Source organism: Mobula hypostoma, chromosome 2 (genome assembly GCF_963921235.1).
Source record: "Mobula hypostoma chromosome 2, sMobHyp1.1, whole genome shotgun sequence".
Classification (NCBI taxonomy): domain Eukaryota; kingdom Metazoa; phylum Chordata; class Chondrichthyes; order Myliobatiformes; family Myliobatidae; genus Mobula; species Mobula hypostoma.
The window spans coordinates 160,487,935-160,508,551 of NC_086098.1; the positions used below are offsets into that span (position 1 = coordinate 160,487,935).

Consider the following 20,617-nt stretch of genomic DNA (forward strand, 5'->3'; position numbering starts at 1 on the left):
GGCTTGTCCCTGTTCTGTAAAACTCCATGACTATGATTCTGACTATATACTCTTTCATTTCCATTTTTATGAGGATTTTATCAGGTCATTATTTAGCCTCCTTAGCTCCAGAGAAAATAAACCTATTCTATCCAATCTATATCAATAACTATAGTTCTCCAGTCCAAGCTACATCCTGGTGAATCTCCTCCTTACTCTCTTCAGCGCAATGATATCCTTTCTACTGTTTTGTGCACACAATACTCCATGTGCGGTCTAACCAGTGTTTAGTAAAGATGCAACATGATGGCCTAACTTTCATGCTCTATGCCAGCCCTATGAAGAGAAGAATATCATTTGCCACTTTAAGGGAATTAAAGACACGTCCTTCCCAAAATGTATCTCTTTGCACTTCTCAAGATATGCCAATGTCTTTTCATCTGATCTACATATAGAAACATAGAAAACATACAGCACAATACAGGCCCTTCGGCCCACAAAGTTGTGCCGAACATGTCCCTACCTTAGAACTACCTAGGCTTTACCCATAGCCCTCTATCTTTCTAAGCTCCATGTAACCATCCAGGAGTCTCTTAAAAGACCCTATTGTTTCCACCTCCACCACCGCCGCCGGCACCCATTCCATGCACTCACCACTCTCTGCGTAAAAAACTTACCCCTGACATCTCCTCTGTACCTACTTCCAAGCACTTCAAAACTATGCCCTCTTGTGCTAGCCATTTCAGCCCCGGGGAAAAGCCTCTGACTATCCACACGATCAATGCCTCTCATTATCTCATACACCTCTATCAGGTCATCTATCATCCTCCGTCGCTCCAAGGAGAAAAGGCCAAGTTCACTCAACCTATTCTGATACATCTTGCTGTACATAAACTGGCACGGCTCCTAGGAATCCCAGAAGATGTTGAGATTGATATTTCTATCAGGTAAAGCAGATTTTACAGCTATTTAAATGGCAGTGGGATTCCTTGTCAATATTCCTTCAAATGAATCATTTAGATTTTACCAGAGTGAGCTCAAGGACTGAATGCCATTGGAGAGGAAAGTAATTCCTATCAACATTAAGGCATCTTGCGAGGACCCCCCCCCCCCAGTGTTGTGTACCCACAAGTACTGGAAAAGAACACTCCAGTGGTGAAGTTTTTCCTGAGAGAAAGCAGGACACTTACGATGACTGAAGAGTAATACTTGAATCAATTTCTGACATTCTCTATAGCTCCCACCATGCCATCTCCCATCACCACCAAAATTCTAACACACTGGCCCCTAGGAACAATTAACTCTCCAACTTGTACATCTTTGGAAGGTTGGTGGGGTGGGGTGGAGGCTATGCAGCTACATGGCCAATGTGAAAACTCCACACAGACAGCACCCAAAGTCAGGATTAAACACAGGTCTCTGGTGCTGGGAGGCAGCAAATATACCTGCTGCATCACTGTGACCTTCCCAAAGGTCCTCCTGCATTCCAAAGATATATGGTTGGTAATTAATTAGCCAGCGAAAATCCCCCTGGTGTGTATGTGAGTTAATGAGATAGTTGATGAAAAGACCTATGGGCTCAATGGGCAGCACAGACTCAATGGGCTGAATGGCCTCTTTATATGTGATATTGAAATATTTAATCCATTATGTCCCAGTTGACATTAAAAACAAAACTGTCCTGCCAAACGGTTTTGGCCTGAAAAGTTGACTGTACTCTTTTCCATAGATGCTGCCTGACATGCTGAGTTCCTCCAGCATTTTGTGTGTTGCTCGGATTTCCAGCATCTGCAAATTTTCACTTGTTTAAAAACAAACTTTCTAATTTGATTCTTTCACTGGGCTATCAATTCAATAAATAATCCTTTAAATCTCCCTGACTATACCTCATCTCTTGAACATTTGGACAATAAAGATACCTACATCAGACTATTGTTTCTCGGATGAAGCTCCACCATCAGTACTATAACTCCAGACAAACTCATCTCCAAACTTTGGACCCTCATACTCATTGCCTGCCTCTGCAACTGGATCTTTGACTTCCTGTCCATCAAGCTGCAAGGATACTGTCTCCGCCACGATGATTCTAGACACTGGTGCCCCATAAGGTTGCGATTGCATCTCCATACTCCCGGCCCGATGGAAGTGAGGAGAAGAGGGAATGCCTGGAATAGGTGGGGGCTTTGATTATTACTGTACGGACAGAGACCATGGAAGGGAGGCTGGTTTCTGTGATGTGCTGAGTTGTGTCTTCAGCTAATGTGCTCAGTAATTTCTTTTTACAGCTGCATGGACCATCCATTGCTCTGAGCATGATACTTTTACAAGGCCTGAAAACTGCACGCCAATTTAACATGAACATTATATAAAAGAAAATTGCAGCTGCGCGGCAACAAAGGCTATGTGTGTGGGAGCATTTCCGTTACAGTGCGGCCACAATTTAATGGGAACAGTGCTTGCTCCATGTTTCATGTTAAATTCTAGCATTCCCCATTTATGAGAAACTATCTCAATTAACTGACTTGAACCAGCCCCAATGGCAGGATGTGTAATATGAGACACCTGCCAAAAATTCTTAAAATAGTAATACTTGGGAAACCAATTGCCTCGGCAGCAACAGCATGTATGGCCCAACACCCATAAGTCTCTGCTGCATTTTTAAAGTCTTTTTTGCACATCTCTAAAATGTGTCAATACTGAAAGAATGTAGGAGTGAGCAATCAAAAGCCTAGTGAGAGCAGAGCTTAATTAATCCTTGAGCTGTATTTTGAAATAATGTCATAGCAACAAACCCATCTAGGGAGTGTACATACTTATTATTGGCTGACCTTTTTAACTTACAAGTTGAGCAGGTTTAGTGGCATGTGGATGGGGGTTGATCTCTTTATCTATGCTGAGTTCATGCTTGGGGCCGAACAGAAAGGGGCACTTCATTCAAGCCTGCCTTCCTTTCAAGACTTAATTAGGGAATGTGGCTGGTCAGGGTACTATAGTCAGTACTATAAACCAATGTTTATATGAACTGGATAAAGAAATGCTTTCTTTTGACGAGCAGGTAACAAGGAGTTGGCAGTGAAGATAAAAATAAAAGCTAGAAGAAAGAAAAATGGAAAAGATAAAAAAAAGCAAGCAGAAACTATTAACAAGCAAATATTGGATTAGTTGTAGAAATGAAACTGAAAAATTAAAAATTTACCAAGCGAGTAATTTCCATTCAACAGTCAGGCACTAAGCAAAGCAGAGCCACCACAGCAAGCAGCTACCTGGCTGCTGAGTTCCTCCCACAGTTTGTGTACTGATTTGTGAAAAATTACAGATCAGGTGGTGAAATGGAAAACTGGACACTGTAGATGCTGGAACATAGAGTAAAAAAAAACAAACTTTAAATACAATCAGAACTAATGAAGGGTCTTGGCCCAAAATGTTAACTGTTTATTTCTCTCCATAGATGCTGCCTGACTTGCTAAATTCCTCCAGCATTGTGTGTGTGTACTGAGCAAAGAAACAAACTGCTGGTGAACTCAGCAGGTCAGACAACATTGTGGATGGTAATGGACAGTCAGCATTTTTGGTGAAGAAGTGAGTTTGCTTCAGGAGTTCAGTTGTTGTTTCAACATATTTATTTGGAAATGTTACTCTAAGGGTTTCAATAAGTGAATGCACATTCACACCTGCAGATTAATGTCACCCTAAAATATCCAGGCTATGAAAGTCACCGCTGATACCATGCTATGGGCCACAAAGAGGAAAACTGGGAAGAACTCTTCGTCTATTCTGCACCAGTGTTCGTGAATTTTAGCAAGGGTTCAGCATCAGAGTATCTGCCTGGTCTCACTCTCAGAACGCCAGTAAATAAAGGACAGCACTAGTTTAACATGATTCCCAGCTATTCCCTTGTTCATTACCAATTATTGATCATTTCAGTTCGGAAGCAGATTGATACTCACATCTGTAAGAGAATTGTTCTTGTCAACTAGAGCTTCCCTGAGAATCAATCGACCAGTTTTAGTCAGCTGTTGAAGACTGATCTGCATGTAACCCAGCAGCCTAAAATATAGGATTTGTGTGTTAGTGAATTTACCTTTCCACGTAGACTTTAATCTCTGGGCAGTACACACATCACACTCAGCTTTCACTTTGTCACTTTTTCAACAAATATTTTAAGGAACATTCAAATTCTCTCACCCTTCCTTCTTGGGACAAGTACATGCAGTTATTAGATTTACATTTGCCCAATTTGAATTATCTAATAATTTGAATATTTTCTGGTTACTGCTGCTGTTCACCTGATGTACAGTTCAACTTGTCAGATATCTCAAACAGTTTTCAAACAGATTTAAACAAAAGTTAATCAGTGGATTGTGAACAAATCAGCTGTAAATTGGTGAGTGTTGAAAATGCCATCAGCATTGACCACTTGAACTCAACTGTCAGTAAGCACCAAAATGACCTTCTCTGACTAACACCCATCTTGATGTGAAGTCCAAATCTCAAACCCCTTATGCACCACTCAGGGACAGGATCCTCTCCCCTGGCCAAATCAAACTCACCTCCACTGACCAGCACAAGTTATCCTACTCCAAGAACAAAGAATCCTGCAACACTGAACTTTTCTCAATCAGAATAAATGCGAACTCTTGCCCCAACTGTTGACCTCAGTATCTCCTCCCTCATATGCAAACATTCTTCACAAATCCCTTTCCCTGTCCAATTAAAACAAAGCCCCATACCCAAAATAAACCCCTCTCTTGCCACCACCCAGAACACCCTTGCCTGGAGTCACTTATCTGAAATCTCAGATCAGACCACTATCCACCACCCAGCCAGCCAGACCACCTGTTCCGATGATCACACTAAACTCCAAGAGTGCCTGGGAAAAATGAGAACGAGAGCTCAGGTACGCACCTATTACTGAAGATCTTGCTGTGGTTGTACACTTTGATCTCCAGCATCTCTTCCATAATGTCTTTTCCATAATGAGGCCAGGTGAACTCCTGCAATGTAAAAGTATTCCTGTTTATTACAAACAATATGAAATTCTGCATAACAAACTATAAAAGTTAAATGAAACACATTACCGATTTGGAGATGTTATTAAAGTACAGCTGATCTGGTATAAAAGAAAAGCGGAGCCCCCCCACCAGGCTTTTCGCATCTTCTCTTGCCTTAGTCTAAGATAATGTGCATAGTCTACTTCAGCTCCAGGTACTAATTCATCATTTGCATTTTGCTAGGGTTTCAGTTTCGAAGGTGTTCTGGTTATTGTGCTAAATTCCACAAGTTCATAAAATCAATCTGTATATAAGCTATCTTATAGAAACATAGAAAACCTACAACACAATACAGGCCCTTCAGCCACAATGCTGTGCTGAACATGTACTTACTTAGAAATTACCTAAGTTACCCATAGACCTCTATTTCTATAAATTTGTATTCATTGTGATTTTTTTATTATTTTATTCTTTATCTTAATGTGTTTTTTTTTGCTGCACCAGATCAGCAGTAACAATTATTTTACTTTCCTTCACACTTGTGGACTGGAAATGACATGAAACAATCTTGAATCTAAGTAGGAAACATGTAGAAGCGTATGGGCCTAATGTGGGGAAATGGGATTTGTGTAGATGGGCATAGTGGCTGGAATGGATAAGCTAGACTCTTAGGGCCCAAGCTAGACTCTTAGGGCCCATTTTCTGTGCTGTACGATGCTGGTGTTATGAATTAAGACCTTGCGAAGCACTGACGTGGCCAAATGTGGACAGATGAAAACAGATTCAGATTCAAAAACCTCTGTTCAGTTTTTACAGACTGCACTGCACAAACTGAATGTAATTCATTCAGTTACAAAGAAGACACAAGAGCAGGTATATTTCATTTGATGTCTGAGGAAAATTGGTATGTCACCAAAGACTCTCACAAGTTTCTACAGATACACTGTGTAGAGGATTCTAAATGGCTGCATCATCGTTTAGTGTGGAGGGGAGAGGCCGCTGCAGAGGATCAGAAAAAGCTGCAGAAAGTTGGAAACTCAGTCAGGTCCATCAGGGGCACGAGACTCTCCAGCACCGAGGACGCCTCCAAAAGGCAGCATCCATCACAAAGGACCCCATCACCTAAAACATGCCCTCTTTTCATTGTTACTATCAAGGAGCAGGTACGGGAGCCTGAAGACCCACAATCTATGTTTCAGGAACAGCTTTTTCCCCTCTGTCATCAGATGTCTCAATGGACAATGAACTCATAAACTATTTCTTCCTCTCTTTTAACATTACTTATTTGAGACCATAAGACGATAAGATATAGGAGAAGTGGGCCATTCAGCCCATCAAGTCTGCTCTGCCATACAATCATGCCTGATCCAATTCTTCCAGTCATCCCCACTCCCCTGCCTTCTCCCCATACCCTTTGATGCCCTGGCTAATTAAGAACCTATCTATCTCTACCTTAAGTGCACCCAATAACTTGGCCTCCACAGCCGCACATGGCAACAAATTACACAGATTTACCACCCTCTGATGAAAGTAATTTCTCCGCATCTCTGTTCTAAATGGATGGCCTTCAATCCTGAAGTCATTCCCTCTTGTCCTAGAATCCCCTACCATGGGAAATAACTTTGCCATATCTAATCTGTTCAGGCCTTTTAACATTCGGAATGTTTCTATGAGATCCCCCTCATTCTCCTGAACTCCAGAGAATACAGCCCAAGAACTGCCAGACGTTCCTCATACTGTAACACTTTTATTCCTGGAATCATTCTTGTGAATCTTCTCTGAACCCTCTCCAATGTTCGTACATCCTTTCTAAAATAAGGAGCCCAAAACTTCACACAATACTCCGTGCAGTCTCACGAGTGCCTTATAGAGCCTCCACATTACATCTCTGCTCTTATATTCTGTACCTCTAGAAATGAATGCCAACATTGCATTTGCCTTCTTCACCACCGACTCAACCTGGAGATTAATCTTTAGGTTATCCTGCACAAAGACTCCCAAGTCCCTTTGCATCTCTGCATTTTGAATTCTCCACATCTAAATAATAGTCTGCCCTTTTATTTCTTCCACCAATGTTCATGACCATACAATTTCCAACATTGTATTTCATTTGCCACTTCTTTGCCCATTCCCCTAAACTATCTAAGTCTCTCTGCAGGCTCTCTATTTCTTCAACACTACCTGCTCCTCTACCTACCTTTGTATGATCGGCAAATTTAGCCACAAATCCATTAATCCTGTAGTCCAAATCATTGACATACACCGTAAAAAGCAGCGGTCCCAACACCGACTCCTGTGGAACTCCACTGGTAACCAGCAGCCAGCCAGAATAGGATCCCTTTATTCCCACTCTCTGTTTTCTGCCGACCAGCCAATGCTCCACCCATGCCATTAACTTCCCTGTAATTCCATGGGCTCTTATCTTGCTAAGCAGCCTCATGTGCGGCACCTTGTCAGAGGCCTTCTGAAAATCCAAGTACACCACACCAACTGCATCTCCTTTGTCTACCCTGCTTGCCATTTCCTCAAAAAATTGTAGTAGGTTAGTTAGGCAGAATTTTCCTTTCAGGAAACTATGCTGGCTTTGGTCTGTACTCCATAATCTCATCCCTAACTATCGATTCCAACAACTTCCCACCACTGATGTCAGGCTAACAGGTCTATAGTTTCCTTTCTGCTGCCTTCTACTGCCTTCTACCCTTCTTAAATAGCGGAGTAACATTTGCAATTTTTCAGTCATCCGGTACAATGCCAGAAACTATTGATTATTGAAAAATCATTGTTAATGCCTCCTCAATCTCTCCAGCTACTTCCTTCAAAACCTGAAGGTACATTCCATCAGGTCCAGGAGATTTATCCACCCTCAGACCATTAAGCTTCCTGAGAACCTTCTCAGTCGTAATTTTTACGGCACGTACTTCACTTTCCTGACACTCGAGTGTCCGGTATACTACAGATGTCTTCCACTGTGAAGACTGATGCAAAATACGCATTCAGTTCCTCTGCCATCTCTGTGTCTCTCATTACAATATCTCCAGCATCATTTTCTATTGGTCCTACATCTACCCTCAACTCTTTTTTATCCTCTATATACTTAAAAAAAGCTTTTATTATCTTCTTTGATATTAGTCGGCAGCTTCCTAACATAATTCATCTTTTCCTTCCTAATGACCTTTTTAGTTTCCATCTGCAAGTTTTAAAAGCTTCCCAATCCTCTATCTTCCCACTAGCTTTGGCTTGTATGCCCTCTCTTTTGCTTTTACTTTGGCTCTGACTTCACTTGTCAGACATGGTAGTGCCCTTTATCCATTCAAAAATTTCTTCTCATTTGGAATATATCTGTCTTGCACTTCCCTCATTTTTTGCAGAAACCCCAGCCATTGCTGCTGTGCTGTCCTTCCTGCTAGTGTCCCTTTCCAGTCAATTTTGAGCAGTTCCCCTCTCATACCAATTTAGTTTCTCCTCAAATTTCAAATTTAATGTAATTACATTACATATTTTATTTAATTTTACATATTAAATTTCATATAAATTATAAATTACTATATATTTTATTGTAATTTGTCATTTTTATTAAGAATCCCTTAAGGTTAATTTGCAGGTTGAGTTGGTGGTGAGCAAGGCAAACGCAATGTTAGCATTCATTTCATGAAAACTAGAATATAAAAGCAAGGATGGAATGTTGAGACTTTATAAAGCACTGGTGAGGCCTCACTTGGAGTATTGTGAGCAGTTTTGGGCTCCTTATCTAAGAAAAGATGTGCTGAAACTGGAGAAGTTTCAAAGGAGGTTCACAAAAATGAATCCAGGCTTCAACAGCTTATCATCCGAGGAGAATTTGATAGCTCTGGGCCAGTTCTCACTGGAATTCAGAAGAATGAGGGATGACTAATTGAAACCTGAATGGTGAAAGGCTTCAGTAGAGTGTATGTGGAAATGATGTTTTCTGTGGTGGCGGAGTCTAGAACCAAAGGGTATAGCCTCAAAACAAAGGAATATCCATTTATAATGGAAATGATGAGGAATTTTTTTAGCCAGAGTGGTGAATCTGTGGAATGCGTTACCACAGGCAGCTTTGGAGGCCTGATCATTGTGTATATTTAAGGCAGAGGTTGATAGATTCTTGGTTAGTCAGGGCATGAAGGGATATGGTGAGAAGGCAGGAGATTGGGGCTGAGAGGGAAAATGGTTCAGCCATGATGAAATGGCAGAGCAGACTCAGCTCCTGTATCTAATGGTTTTATGTATTGCAATGTACTGCTGCCACAAAACAACAAATTTCGTGACTTATGCCAGTGATATTAAACCTGAGTCGGACCAAGTCCAAGCCCAGTCTAGGGATAGACAGTGTGGTGGGAGGTGGCTGAGGCCCCAGTCTCAGGAAGAAAGAGGGCACTTGGGCTGCAGACCTGGTGTTTTAGTCATCTTTAAAGACGCACGTAAAACTTCCAAACTTTAGCTGACTGCAAAAGATGATTGGCACTCAACTTGACCCGACCATCTTGTCAACCCAGTCCCCTGGCCAACTCCCCCTCCTGAATAAACACCCCCCCCCCCAAACCTATTTCATGACCTGACTGACCTAATATAGTCTTCAGAACAGAAAGCACTGCAACCCTATCATGGAACTATCACACTTATCGAGTACAGCTCTATTCTGTAGTATTTATTCCAATCTCAGCTTATCCCTAAAGTGTTTTACATATAATGAATTACCTTTTGAATTATAACCTAGAGAAAAGTACAACTAATTTATATGTGCAAGATCACACAAATGGCAAATAAGATACTGATCAGTAAATTTTGTTGTTTACAGGATAAATAGGCGTTTGATCAGCAGATACTGCCTCCATTTGACTTCCCATATAAGACTTATTTTCAGCAGAAACAGCAAATTTTTAAAAATGTTTCAGTCACAGACTAAAACTTCTCACCGGTTTTGAAAATTTTAGACATGGTTCTTGGATAATAATAGATTCTGCAATCTCCACCTAATTTTACTGAAGGTGAGTCAACCTCTACCATGTAAACAATTGTGTTAGGAGTTTCCACCCTCTTGAGCAGGTGGTTCAGTGATAATGCACAAAAGAATCTTGCAGCATTTCCTGACTTATGACTCACTTTTGCTGAACCCTTTCTGCTGCGCCTATTTTAACTCCTATCTTCTCCTTCAGGAAGGATTAAATATTGATGTATGAAGCTGAGATACATCTGAGATAGAACATAGAATATAGAAATTTACAGCACTGTACAGGCCCTTCAGCCCGCAGTGTTGTGCCAACCCTTAAACCCTGCCTCCCATATAACCCGCCACCTTAAATTCCTCCATATACCTGTCTAGTTGTCTCTTAAACTTCACGAGTGTACCTGCCTCCACCAGTGACTCAGGTAGTGCATTCCACACACCAACCACTCTCTGAGTAAAAAACCTTCCTCTAATATCCCCATTGAACTTCTCACCCCTTACCTTAAAGCCATGTCCTCTTGTATTGAGCAGTGGTGCCCTGGGGAAGAGGCGCTGGCTGTTCACTCCATCTATCCCTCTTAATATCTGGTATACCTCTATCATGTCTCCTCTCATCCTCCTTCTCTCCAAAGAGTAAAGCCCTAGCTCCCTTAATCTCTGATCATAATGCACACTCTCTAAACCAGGCAGCATCCTGGTAAATCTCCTCTGTACCCTTTCCAATGCTTCCACATCCTTCCTATAGTGAGGTGACCAGAACCGGACACAGTACTCCAAGTGCGGCCTAACTGGAGTTTTATAGAGCTGCCTCATTACCTCGCGACTCTTAAACTCTGTCCCTTGACTTATGAAGGCTAACACCCCATAAGCTTTCTTAACTACCCTATCTACCTGTAAGGCAACTTTCAGGGATCTGTGGACATGTACCCCCAGATCTCTCTGCTCCTCCACACTACCAAGTATCCTGCCATTTACTTTGTACTCTGCCTTGGAGTTTGTCCTTCCAAAGTGTACCACCTCACACTTCTCCGGATTGAACTCCATCTGCCACTTCTCAGCCCACTTCTGCATCCTATCAATGTCTCTCTGAAATCTTAGACAATCCTCTACACTATCTACAACACCACCAAGCTTTGTGTCGTCTGCAAACTTGCCAACCCACGCTTCAATCCCCACATCCAAGTCGTTAATAAAATCCATGTAGATCACATCCACTGCACTACCCTCATCAATATGCCTGGTTACCTCCTCAAAGAACGCTATCAGGCTTGTTAGACATGATCTGTCCTTCACAAAGCCATGCTGACTGTCCCTGATCAGACCATGATTCTCTAAATGCCCATAGATCCTATCTCTACGAATCTTTTGCAATAGCTTTCCCACCACAGATGGAAGGCTCACTGGTTTATAATTACCCGGACTATCCCTACTACCTTTTTTGAACAAGGGGACAATATTCGCCTCCCTCCAATCCTCCGGTACCATTCCTGTGGACAACAAGGTCATAAGGATCCTAGCCAGAGACTCAGCAATCTCTTCCCTCAGTTTGTGGAGCAGCCTGGGGAATATTCCATCAGGCCCAGGGGACTTATCCGTCCTAATGTATTTTAACAACTCCAACACCTCCTCTCCCTTAATATCAACATGCTCCAGAACATCAACCTCACTCATATTGTCCTCACCGTCATCAAGTTCCCTCTCATTGGTGAATACCGAAGAGAAGTATTCATTGAGGACCTCGCTCACTTCCACAGCCTCCAGGCACATCTTCCCACCTTTATCTCTAATCGGTCCTACCTTTACTCATGTCATCCTTTTGTTCTTCACATAATTGAAGAATACCTTGGAGTTTTTCTTTACCCTACTCGCCAAGGCCTTCTCATGCCCCCTTCTTGCTCTTCTCAGCCCCTTCCTAAGCTCCTTTCTTGCTACCCTATATTCCTCAATAGACCCATCTGATCCTTGCTTCCTAAACCTCATGTATGCTGCCTCCTTCCACCTGACTAGATTTTCCACATCACTTGTCACCCATTGTTCCTTCACCCTACCATTCTTTGTCTTCCTCACCGGGACAAACTTATCCCTAATATCCTGCAAGAGATCCCTAAACATTGACCAAATGTCCATAGTACATTTCCCTGCAAAAACATCATCCCAATTCACACCCACAAGTTCTAGCCTTAAAGCCTCATAATTTGCCCTTCCCCAATTTAAAATTTTCCTGTCCTCTCTGATTCTATCCTTTTCTATGATAATGCTGAAGGCCAGGGAGCGGTGGTCACTGTCCCCCAGATGCTCACCCACTGAGAGATCTGTGACCTGACCCAGTTTGTTACCTAATACTAGATCTAGTATGGCATTCCCCCTAGTCGGCCTGTCAACATACTGTGACAGGAATCCGTCCTGGACACACTTAACAAACTCTGCCCCGTCTAAACCATTAGAACTGATCAGGTGCCAATCAATATTAGGGAAGTTAAAGTCACCCATGATAACAACCCTGTCATTTTTGCACCTGCCCAAAATCGCCTCCCAATCTGCTCCTCAGCATCTCTGCTGCTACAAGGGGGCCTATAGTATACTCCCAATAGAGTAACTGCTCCCTTCCTTTTCCTGACTTCCACCCATACTGACTCAAAAGAGGATCCTGCTACATTACCCACCTTTTCTGTAGCTGTAATAGTATCTCTGACCAGTAATGCCACTCCTCCTCCCCTTCCCCCCCATTCCTTTTTGAAGCACTGAAATCCAGGAATATTGAGAATCCATTCCTACCCTGGTGCCAGCCAAGTCTCTGTAATGGCCGCTATATCATAATTCCATGCATACATCCAAACTATCAGTTCATCACCTTTGTTCCTGATGCTTCTTACATTGAAGTAGACGCACTTTAGCCCTTCTACCTTACTACCTTTACACCCTTTATTCTGCTTCTCTTTCCTCAAAGCCTCTTTATATGTTAGATCTCCATGCACTTATGACACTGCTCTATTGCTCCGGGTCCCACCCACTTTGAATTAGTTTAAACCCTCCCGAACCATGCTTTGTACACCATGGTTCTTTAACCCTACCATCCTTTCCATGCCTCAATGGAAGATACCCAAGCAGAATGCCATGCAAATGTTCCCTGAACATTTGCCACATTTCTGCTGTGTATTTCCTGAAAACATCTGAAAACAGTTCAAAACACATCACCAAGTTCGCCGATGTCACGACCGTGGTGGGTCTCATCAGCAAGAACGATGAGTCAGCATACAGAGAGGAGGTGCAGCGGCTAACAGACTGGTGCAGAGCCAATAACCTGTCCCTGAGTGTGAACAAAACAAAAGAGATGGTTGTTGACTTCAGGAGGACATGGAGCAACCACTTTCCGCTGAACATCAATGATTCCTCCATAGAGATCATTAAGACCACCAAATTTCTTGGTCTTCACCTGGCAGAGAATCTTACCTGGTCCCTCAACACCAGCTCCATGGTAAAGAAAGCCCAGCAGCGTCTCTACTTTCTGCGAAGGCTGAGAAAAGTCCATCTCCCACCCCCCATCCTCACCACATTCTGCAGAGGTTGTATTGCGAGCATCCTGAGCAGCTGCATCACTGCCTGGTTCGGAAATTGCACCATCTCAGATCACAAGACCCTGTAGCGGATAATGACGTCAGCTGAGAAGATCATCAGGGTCTCTCTTCCCACCATTACAGACATTTACACCACCCGTCGCATCCGCAAACCAAATAGCATTATGAAGGACCCCACGCACCCCTCATACAAACTCTTCTCCCTCCTACCATCTGGCAAAAGGCACTGAATCATTCGGGCTCTCATGACCAGACTATGTAACAGTTTCGTCCCCCAAGCCATCAGACTCCTCAATACCCAGAGCCTGGACTGACACCAACCGACTGACCTCTACTGTGCCTATTGTCTTGTTTATTATTTATTGTAATGCCTGCACTGTTTTGTGCACCTTATGCAATCCTGGGCAGGTCTGTAGCCTAGCGTAGTTTTTGTGTTGTTTTACGTAGTTCAGTGTAGTTTTTGTATTGTTTCATGTTGCACCATGGTCCTGAAAAACGTTGTTTCGTTTTTATTGTGTACTGCACCAGTAGTTATGGTCAAAATGACAATAAAAAGTGACTTGACTTGACTTGACTCCCAATTTATGCTCCCAAGTTCCTGCCTAATAGCATCATACTTCCCCCTACCCCAATTAAATGTTTTCCCAAATTGTCTGCTCCTATCCCTCTCCAGCACTCCAGCACTATGACCACAAATCCCTACCTCCAAAATGCTCTCCCACCGAGAGATCTGACATCTGACCAAGTTGATTTCCCAATACCAGATCAAGTAAAGCCTCTACATATTGTGTCAGGAAACCTTCCTAAGCACACCTAACAAACTCCACCCCATCTAAACCCCTTGCGCTAAGGAGATGCCAATCAATATTAGGAAAGTTAAAATCTCCCATCACAACAAGTCTATTATTATTGCACCATTCCAGAATCTGCCTCCCTATCTGCTCCTTGATATTTCTGTTACTATTGGGGGGGGGGGGTCTATAAAAACACCCAGTAGAATTATTGCCCCTTTCCTTTTTCTGCCTTCCACCCACTGACTGAGTGGACCACCCCTCCATGACTTCCTCCTTTTCTGCAGCTGTGATACTATCCCTAATTAGCAATGACACTTCCCTGCCTCTTTTGCCTCCCCCTCTGTTCTTTTTGAAGCACACTCAGCAGCCATTCCTGCTCCTGAGACATCCAACTCTCTGTAATGGCCACAATGTCACAGTTCCACGTATTGATCCACGCTCTAAGCTCATCCGCCTTGTTTATAATACTCCTTGCATTAAAATAGACACATCTCAAACTATCAGGCTGAGTGCATCTTTGCTCTAACATTGCCTATCCTTCCTCACAAACTCTCTACAAGCTGTCTCTACTTGTGCTCCAACCTCCCCATCCTCTGTCTCTTCACTTCGTTCCCACTCCCCCTGCAAATCTAGTTTAAATCCTCCCCAGCAGCATTAGCAAACCTCCCCGCCTTGATATTGGTCCCCCCCAGACCTGCCCAGAAGAGGTCCTAATGATCCACAAATCTGAATCCCTGACTCCTGATCCAATCCCTCAGCCACGCATTTATCCTCCACCACACTCTATTCCTATACTCACTGTCACGTGGCATAGGCAGCAATCCTGAGATTACTACCTTTGAGGTCCTGTTTCTCAACTTCCTTCCTGTAGTCTGTTTTCAGGACCTCCTTCCTTTTCCTACCTATGTTGTTGGAATCAATATGTACCATGACCTCTGGCTGCTTGCACTCCTATTTCAGGATATCGTGGATGCGATCAGAAACATCATGAACCCTGGCACCTGGGAGGCAAACTACCATCCTTGCATACACAGAATCACCTATCTGTTCCCCTAATTATCACCATCAGGTGCCGTGGCCAGTTTGACCTTTGACTGCCATGGCCCACACACTCCTGTTTCGGGTAAAGTTGATCAATTCATTGGTATTCATTTCCAGTTCTCTGGCTGCTGTCGCCATCATCATTTGTCTTTGTCTTCCTCTTGCTTTCTTCCCTTCAATCTTTCCCATAATTACCGTGCATTCTAACTCCTCTTTCCTAATCACATGTCCAATGAAGTTACGTTGCCTTTTCATGATCTCATACATTATTTCTCTTTTTGTGTTTGCTCTGTTCATGACATCCTCGTTAGATATTTGTTTTGTCCATGATATTCTTTGCATCCTCCTCAAAAACCACATCTCTGCTGCTACAATTCGTTTCCTCATGTTTCTAGATATTTTCCAACATTCTGAGCCATATAACATAACTGGATAAACGTAATATTTCAGTACTCTGAGGCGGGTTGTCATGCCTAGTTTAGTATTTGTCAGTATACGCTTCATTCTTGTAAAGGTGTCTTTTGTCATCTGTATTCTTCTTTTGATGTCCATGTCGCACCTGCCATCTGATGTCACCCAGCTTTCTAAGTAGCAAAAGTTCTGTACTTGTTTTATGTCTTCCCCGTTTATTCTGAGCCTGCAGATAGGATTCTCCTTCTTTTGGGATATCACCATACATCCTGTCTTTTTGCAATGGACAGATAGACCCATTTTTGCACTTTCTTCAACAATTATATCAATTAAGTTTTGTGGTTCTTCCTCCGTACTTGCAATTAACACAGTGTCATCTGCATATCTGAAATTATTGATGTTTCCACCGCCAACTTTGATTCCCAAGATGTCTCTTGTTTTTTGTAATATTGCTTCACTGTACACATTAAATAAATCAGGGGAGAAAACACACCCTTGTCTAATGCCTCTCTCGATTTTCGTAAACTGACTCACTTCTCCATCTATTCTTCCAGTGGCAGTTTGTTCCCAACACAGATTTCTGATTAGGCGGAGGACTTTCAAATCTAGATCTAGAGTTTACAATTGAAGTAAGGAATAGATTTCAAAGTCTAGAAATAGAATCTGTTGAAGATGATAGCAATCATGTAAAAATGAAATTTAACTCTCTAAAGGATGCCTTGGTAGAATCAGCAAAGTCAGTGATTCCTAAAAAAGAAAAAAGCACAAAGAATAAATGGATGACAGATGAAATCAAAAATCTAATGGAAGAAAGGAGACAGAAGAAAGCAAATCCTGTAGAATATAAGTCCTTAGATAAAAAAGTTAAAAATTTATGTCAAAAAGCCAAAAGAGAATGGTTAAACCAGGAATGTGAGCAAATAGAAAGAATCCATATTACTGATCCAAAAAGGATTATGAACAGATGGACTGAGTATATTCAGGAATTGTGTGAATAAGCTCTTCTGTTCCTCAGGCGTATGTTTGAAAGCAAAGGACGGTACCATTATCATGGAAAAAGATGAGATTATGAACAGATGGACTGAGTATATTCAGGAATTGTTTGAAGATGATCGAGGCAAAAAACGAGAAATTAAGAAAAACATTGAAGGTCCAAGTATCTTAAAAGTTGAAGTTCGTAATGCAATAAATAAGATGAAGAAAGGAAGGGTAGCAGGTCCTGATGAATTAGTAATAGACCAAATTATCACCCTTGAAGATTATGGAATTGAAAAACTTACTGATTTAATCAATGACATTTATGAGACTGGAATAATACCAGAAGAGATGAAAAAATCAGTATTATCACTCTTCCTAAGAAACCTGGAGCAATAGAATGTGAATTACATAGGACCATAAGTTTAATGAGTCATATCACCAAGATACTTCTAAGAATTTTGATGACAAGAGCTAAAAGTAAGATACAAGCTGAAATAGGTAAAGAACAATGTGGTTTTATGAAAGACAAAGGTACAAGAAACGCAATATTGATGTTAAGGGTACTATCAGAATGAGCTATTCGAGTGCAAAAGGAATTGTTTGTTTGTTTTATCAATTACACAAAGCATTTGATAAAGTAAAGCACAATAAGTTATTTGAAATATTACAAAAAACTCTAGATCTAACCATAGAATCCCCTGTTACTGTTGCCATCTTCTTCCTTTCCCCACCCTTCTGAGCCACAGAGCCAGACTGACTGCCAGAGGCACAGCCACCGTTGCTTCCCCCAGGTAGGTCGTTCCCCCCTAACAGCACTCAAACAGGAGTACTGATTGTTAAGGGGAACAGCCACAGGGGTACTTTCCACTACCTGACACCCTCCTTTCCCTCTCCTGACAGTCACCCACTTATCTGTCTCCTGTGGCCCCAGGGTGACTACCCGCATGTGCTCCTGTCATCTCCTCACTCTCCCTAACTCGGTCTCTAAGGAGCTGCAGCTCAAAGCACCTGGCGCAGATGTGGCCATCAGGGAGGGTGAAAGTCTCCCGGACATCCCACATCTGACACGCAGAACAGAAAACTGGCCTCGCTATTCTAATGAGCCAAGCCCTGCGAAATGCTCCTTTATTAAACTCTTTATTAAACTCTTCTCCCTGACCAGCACGAAGCTCTCTCTCTCTCTCTTCAAATTGATTAGTCAGCCGCTAATGCAAAATATTAAGATGCTATGGTTGAATGTAAATTTCAGAGATTCTTTGAGTATTCCCAGAATTGGTTTAGCTTGGCAGAGGCAAAGGGGACTGAGATGATTGGTCAGTGAAGTCAATGAAGAGATGAATTTGTTCTACAGTACATTACCATTGTATAAGATGTTTTGAGTGATTCATCCAACACTGACAATAATGCACCCAATATACAAGCTCACAAATGCTTCATGTAAATCTGTATTGAGAGGCTGCACTGTAAAAGACTATGATTCTATGAGAAGGTTCTCCACAGACACACCCAACTTCACTAATGCAGGGTGGTGGTCAGTAAATTCCTACCTGTTTACCTCTAACAAAATGAAAGTAGCACCAACAGAACTGATGAGCCACATCCCTTCCTTTGCTATACAATCACTTATCCAACACCATCTCAAGGCAATGACTCATTGGGTAAAGAGAGGGAACAAAAACTATAAAGTTTTTGATTGTTACATGATTCAATGTAATATTCATTAATTCCTGATGAAGGGTCTCGGCATGAACTGTTCATTTTCCTTCAAGAAAGTGGCCCAACACTTTGTGTGTACTGTTTAAACTGATTTTTTTTTAGGGAAAAGAATCTGTACAGGAAACAGGTGATAGAGATGAATTATTATTATATTGGTGAAAGATTGGTCAGGATGGATAGCTTCCTCAGCACATGGTGCTTATTTCTGTTTTAAGTGAGTGCAAGTGCACAAAAAAAGTGGCTCAGATCTTAATTACTTTTCCTGATGTGTCAGTGAAATATGAATGGAATCAGCTGTGATCCCTGGCATGTACAAACTGACTGCTCCTAAAGTACTTCCTCTGTCTCCTACTGCTTCCACAATACAACTAATTTCACACCATATACATCTGTGATAACCTGATTCTGATTCTGATGGTGACCAGAGTCCTGATTCTTGTCTAGGGAGTCTAGTTGGAGAATGGATTTGGGGGAATATGGACTCTAAATTATGATGCCTTCCTTGGTGAAATTCCCTTTTGATATTCAAAATCCTAAGTATGTATATATTATCTGATTCTACTTGAGATTCACTTTCTTCCAGGCATTTACTTGAAAAAAAGAAATACAACAGAATTTATGAAAAACTATACCTAAACAAAGACTGATCTGTGGTTGTAGAATCAGTTCAGAGAAGTGGTGCTTGAGGTTGTGCTCATCGGTTCAAGAGCCTGATGGTTGTTGGGTAATGACTGACAGTATGAGATTCCATTGGAAAAAGTCAGCGAAGATCTAAGAAATCTGCTGATGCTGGATATCTAAAACAAAAGTAGAAAGTGCTGGGAGTTCTCAGCAGGTCAGCCTGCAACCATGGGCATTGAAACAGAGTCAGTGTTTGAGGGCAGAGATCCTTTGACAAGTCAATGAGATTCAATCTCGAGAAATACACAACGACTTATCACGTTATTGAACTTCTCTCCCAACTCCCACAAAACTGATATTATGTCACATGTTGTTGTTTTGTCATTGTCTTACATTCCACAGAGCAAAACAGTAAGGGAATGTGCAATTACCGAGGGCAAGGAAATATTTGGTTACTGGATGACATGGGAAATTTTATTTTCTAAAATCTGTGTTTTCAATGAAATGACATTAACCCAAATGTTAAATCTTACCTCATTGATAATAGCCTCGTATTCACATTGTGGTCTTCGAGCAGAGTATGTGTAACCTAAGAACAGATTAAGGAAAACATTCTTAATTATTCAACATCATTAATGATATTGCTAATCCAGTCCATGTCATTGTTATTCTGAGAATATCTATCTACATTTTTTTTTTAATGTAGGAACATCAATTATTAAAGGACGACAAAGTACATGTCAGAGGAAATTTTGCAACTGAGCATTCAGAATGTCACAGTGTTACTTAGAGAGGACATCTTGGAGGGCTCATCTGGCAAGGCCACATGAGTACAGCTCAGTAATATGAAATATACAGCGGACTGAAAAGCTTGAGCATGCAGATATTAAGGAAGAAGATGTGCAGGACCTTTTGGAAAGTATCAAGTTGGATTACTCACCGGGACCAGACAAAATGTACCCCAGGCTACTGTGGGAGGTGAGGGAGCAGATTGGTGAGCCTCAGGCAATGGTTCCGGAGGATTGGAGGGTTGCGAATGTTGTTCCCTTATTCAAGAAGGGGAGTAGAAATAGTTCAGGAAATTATAGACCAGTGAGTCTTACTTCAGTGGTTGGCAAATTGATGGAGAAGATCCTGAGATCCAGGATTTATGAACATTTGGAGAGGCATAATATGATTAGGAATAGTCAGCATGGCTTTGTCAAAGACAGGTCGTGCCTTACGAGCCTGATTGAATTTTTTTAAGATGTAACTAAACACATTGATGAAGGTAGAGCAGTAGATGTAGTGTATATGAATTTCAGCAAGGCATTAGATAAGGTACTCCATACAAGGCTTATTGAGAAAATAAGGAGGCATGGGATCTAAGGAGACTTTGCTTTGTGGATTCAGAACTGGCTTGGTCACAGAAGGCAAAGAGTGGTTGTGGACGGGTCATATTCTGCATGGTGGCTGGTGACCAGTGGTGTGTCTCAGGGATCTGTTCTGGGATCCCTACTCTTTGTGATTTTTATAAATGACCTGGATGAGGAAGTGGAGGGATGG

The 20,617-nt window shown here is 41.9% G+C and overlaps 1 protein-coding gene across 5 annotated transcripts in view; it reads right to left on the reverse strand.

Annotated features, from left to right (window-relative positions):
- fer1l4 (fer-1 like family member 4) overlaps positions 1-20,617 on the reverse strand; it is a 407,998-nt gene that overhangs the window by 379,098 nt on the left and 8,283 nt on the right. For 4 of the 5 annotated variants that reach the window (XM_063040941.1, XM_063040940.1, XM_063040943.1 and 1 more), the window contains exons 2-4: positions 19,606-19,661; positions 4,885-4,973; positions 3,927-4,026 (exon numbers count right to left, since the gene is read on the reverse strand). In XM_063040941.1, the coding sequence (XP_062897011.1) occupies positions 3,927-4,026; positions 4,885-4,973; positions 19,606-19,661 (245 nt within the window). Of the gene's footprint in view, positions 1-3,926; positions 4,027-4,884; positions 4,974-13,485; positions 13,574-19,605; positions 19,662-20,617 lie in introns of those variants that run through there. The other variant, XM_063040944.1, reaches the window with a different exon arrangement.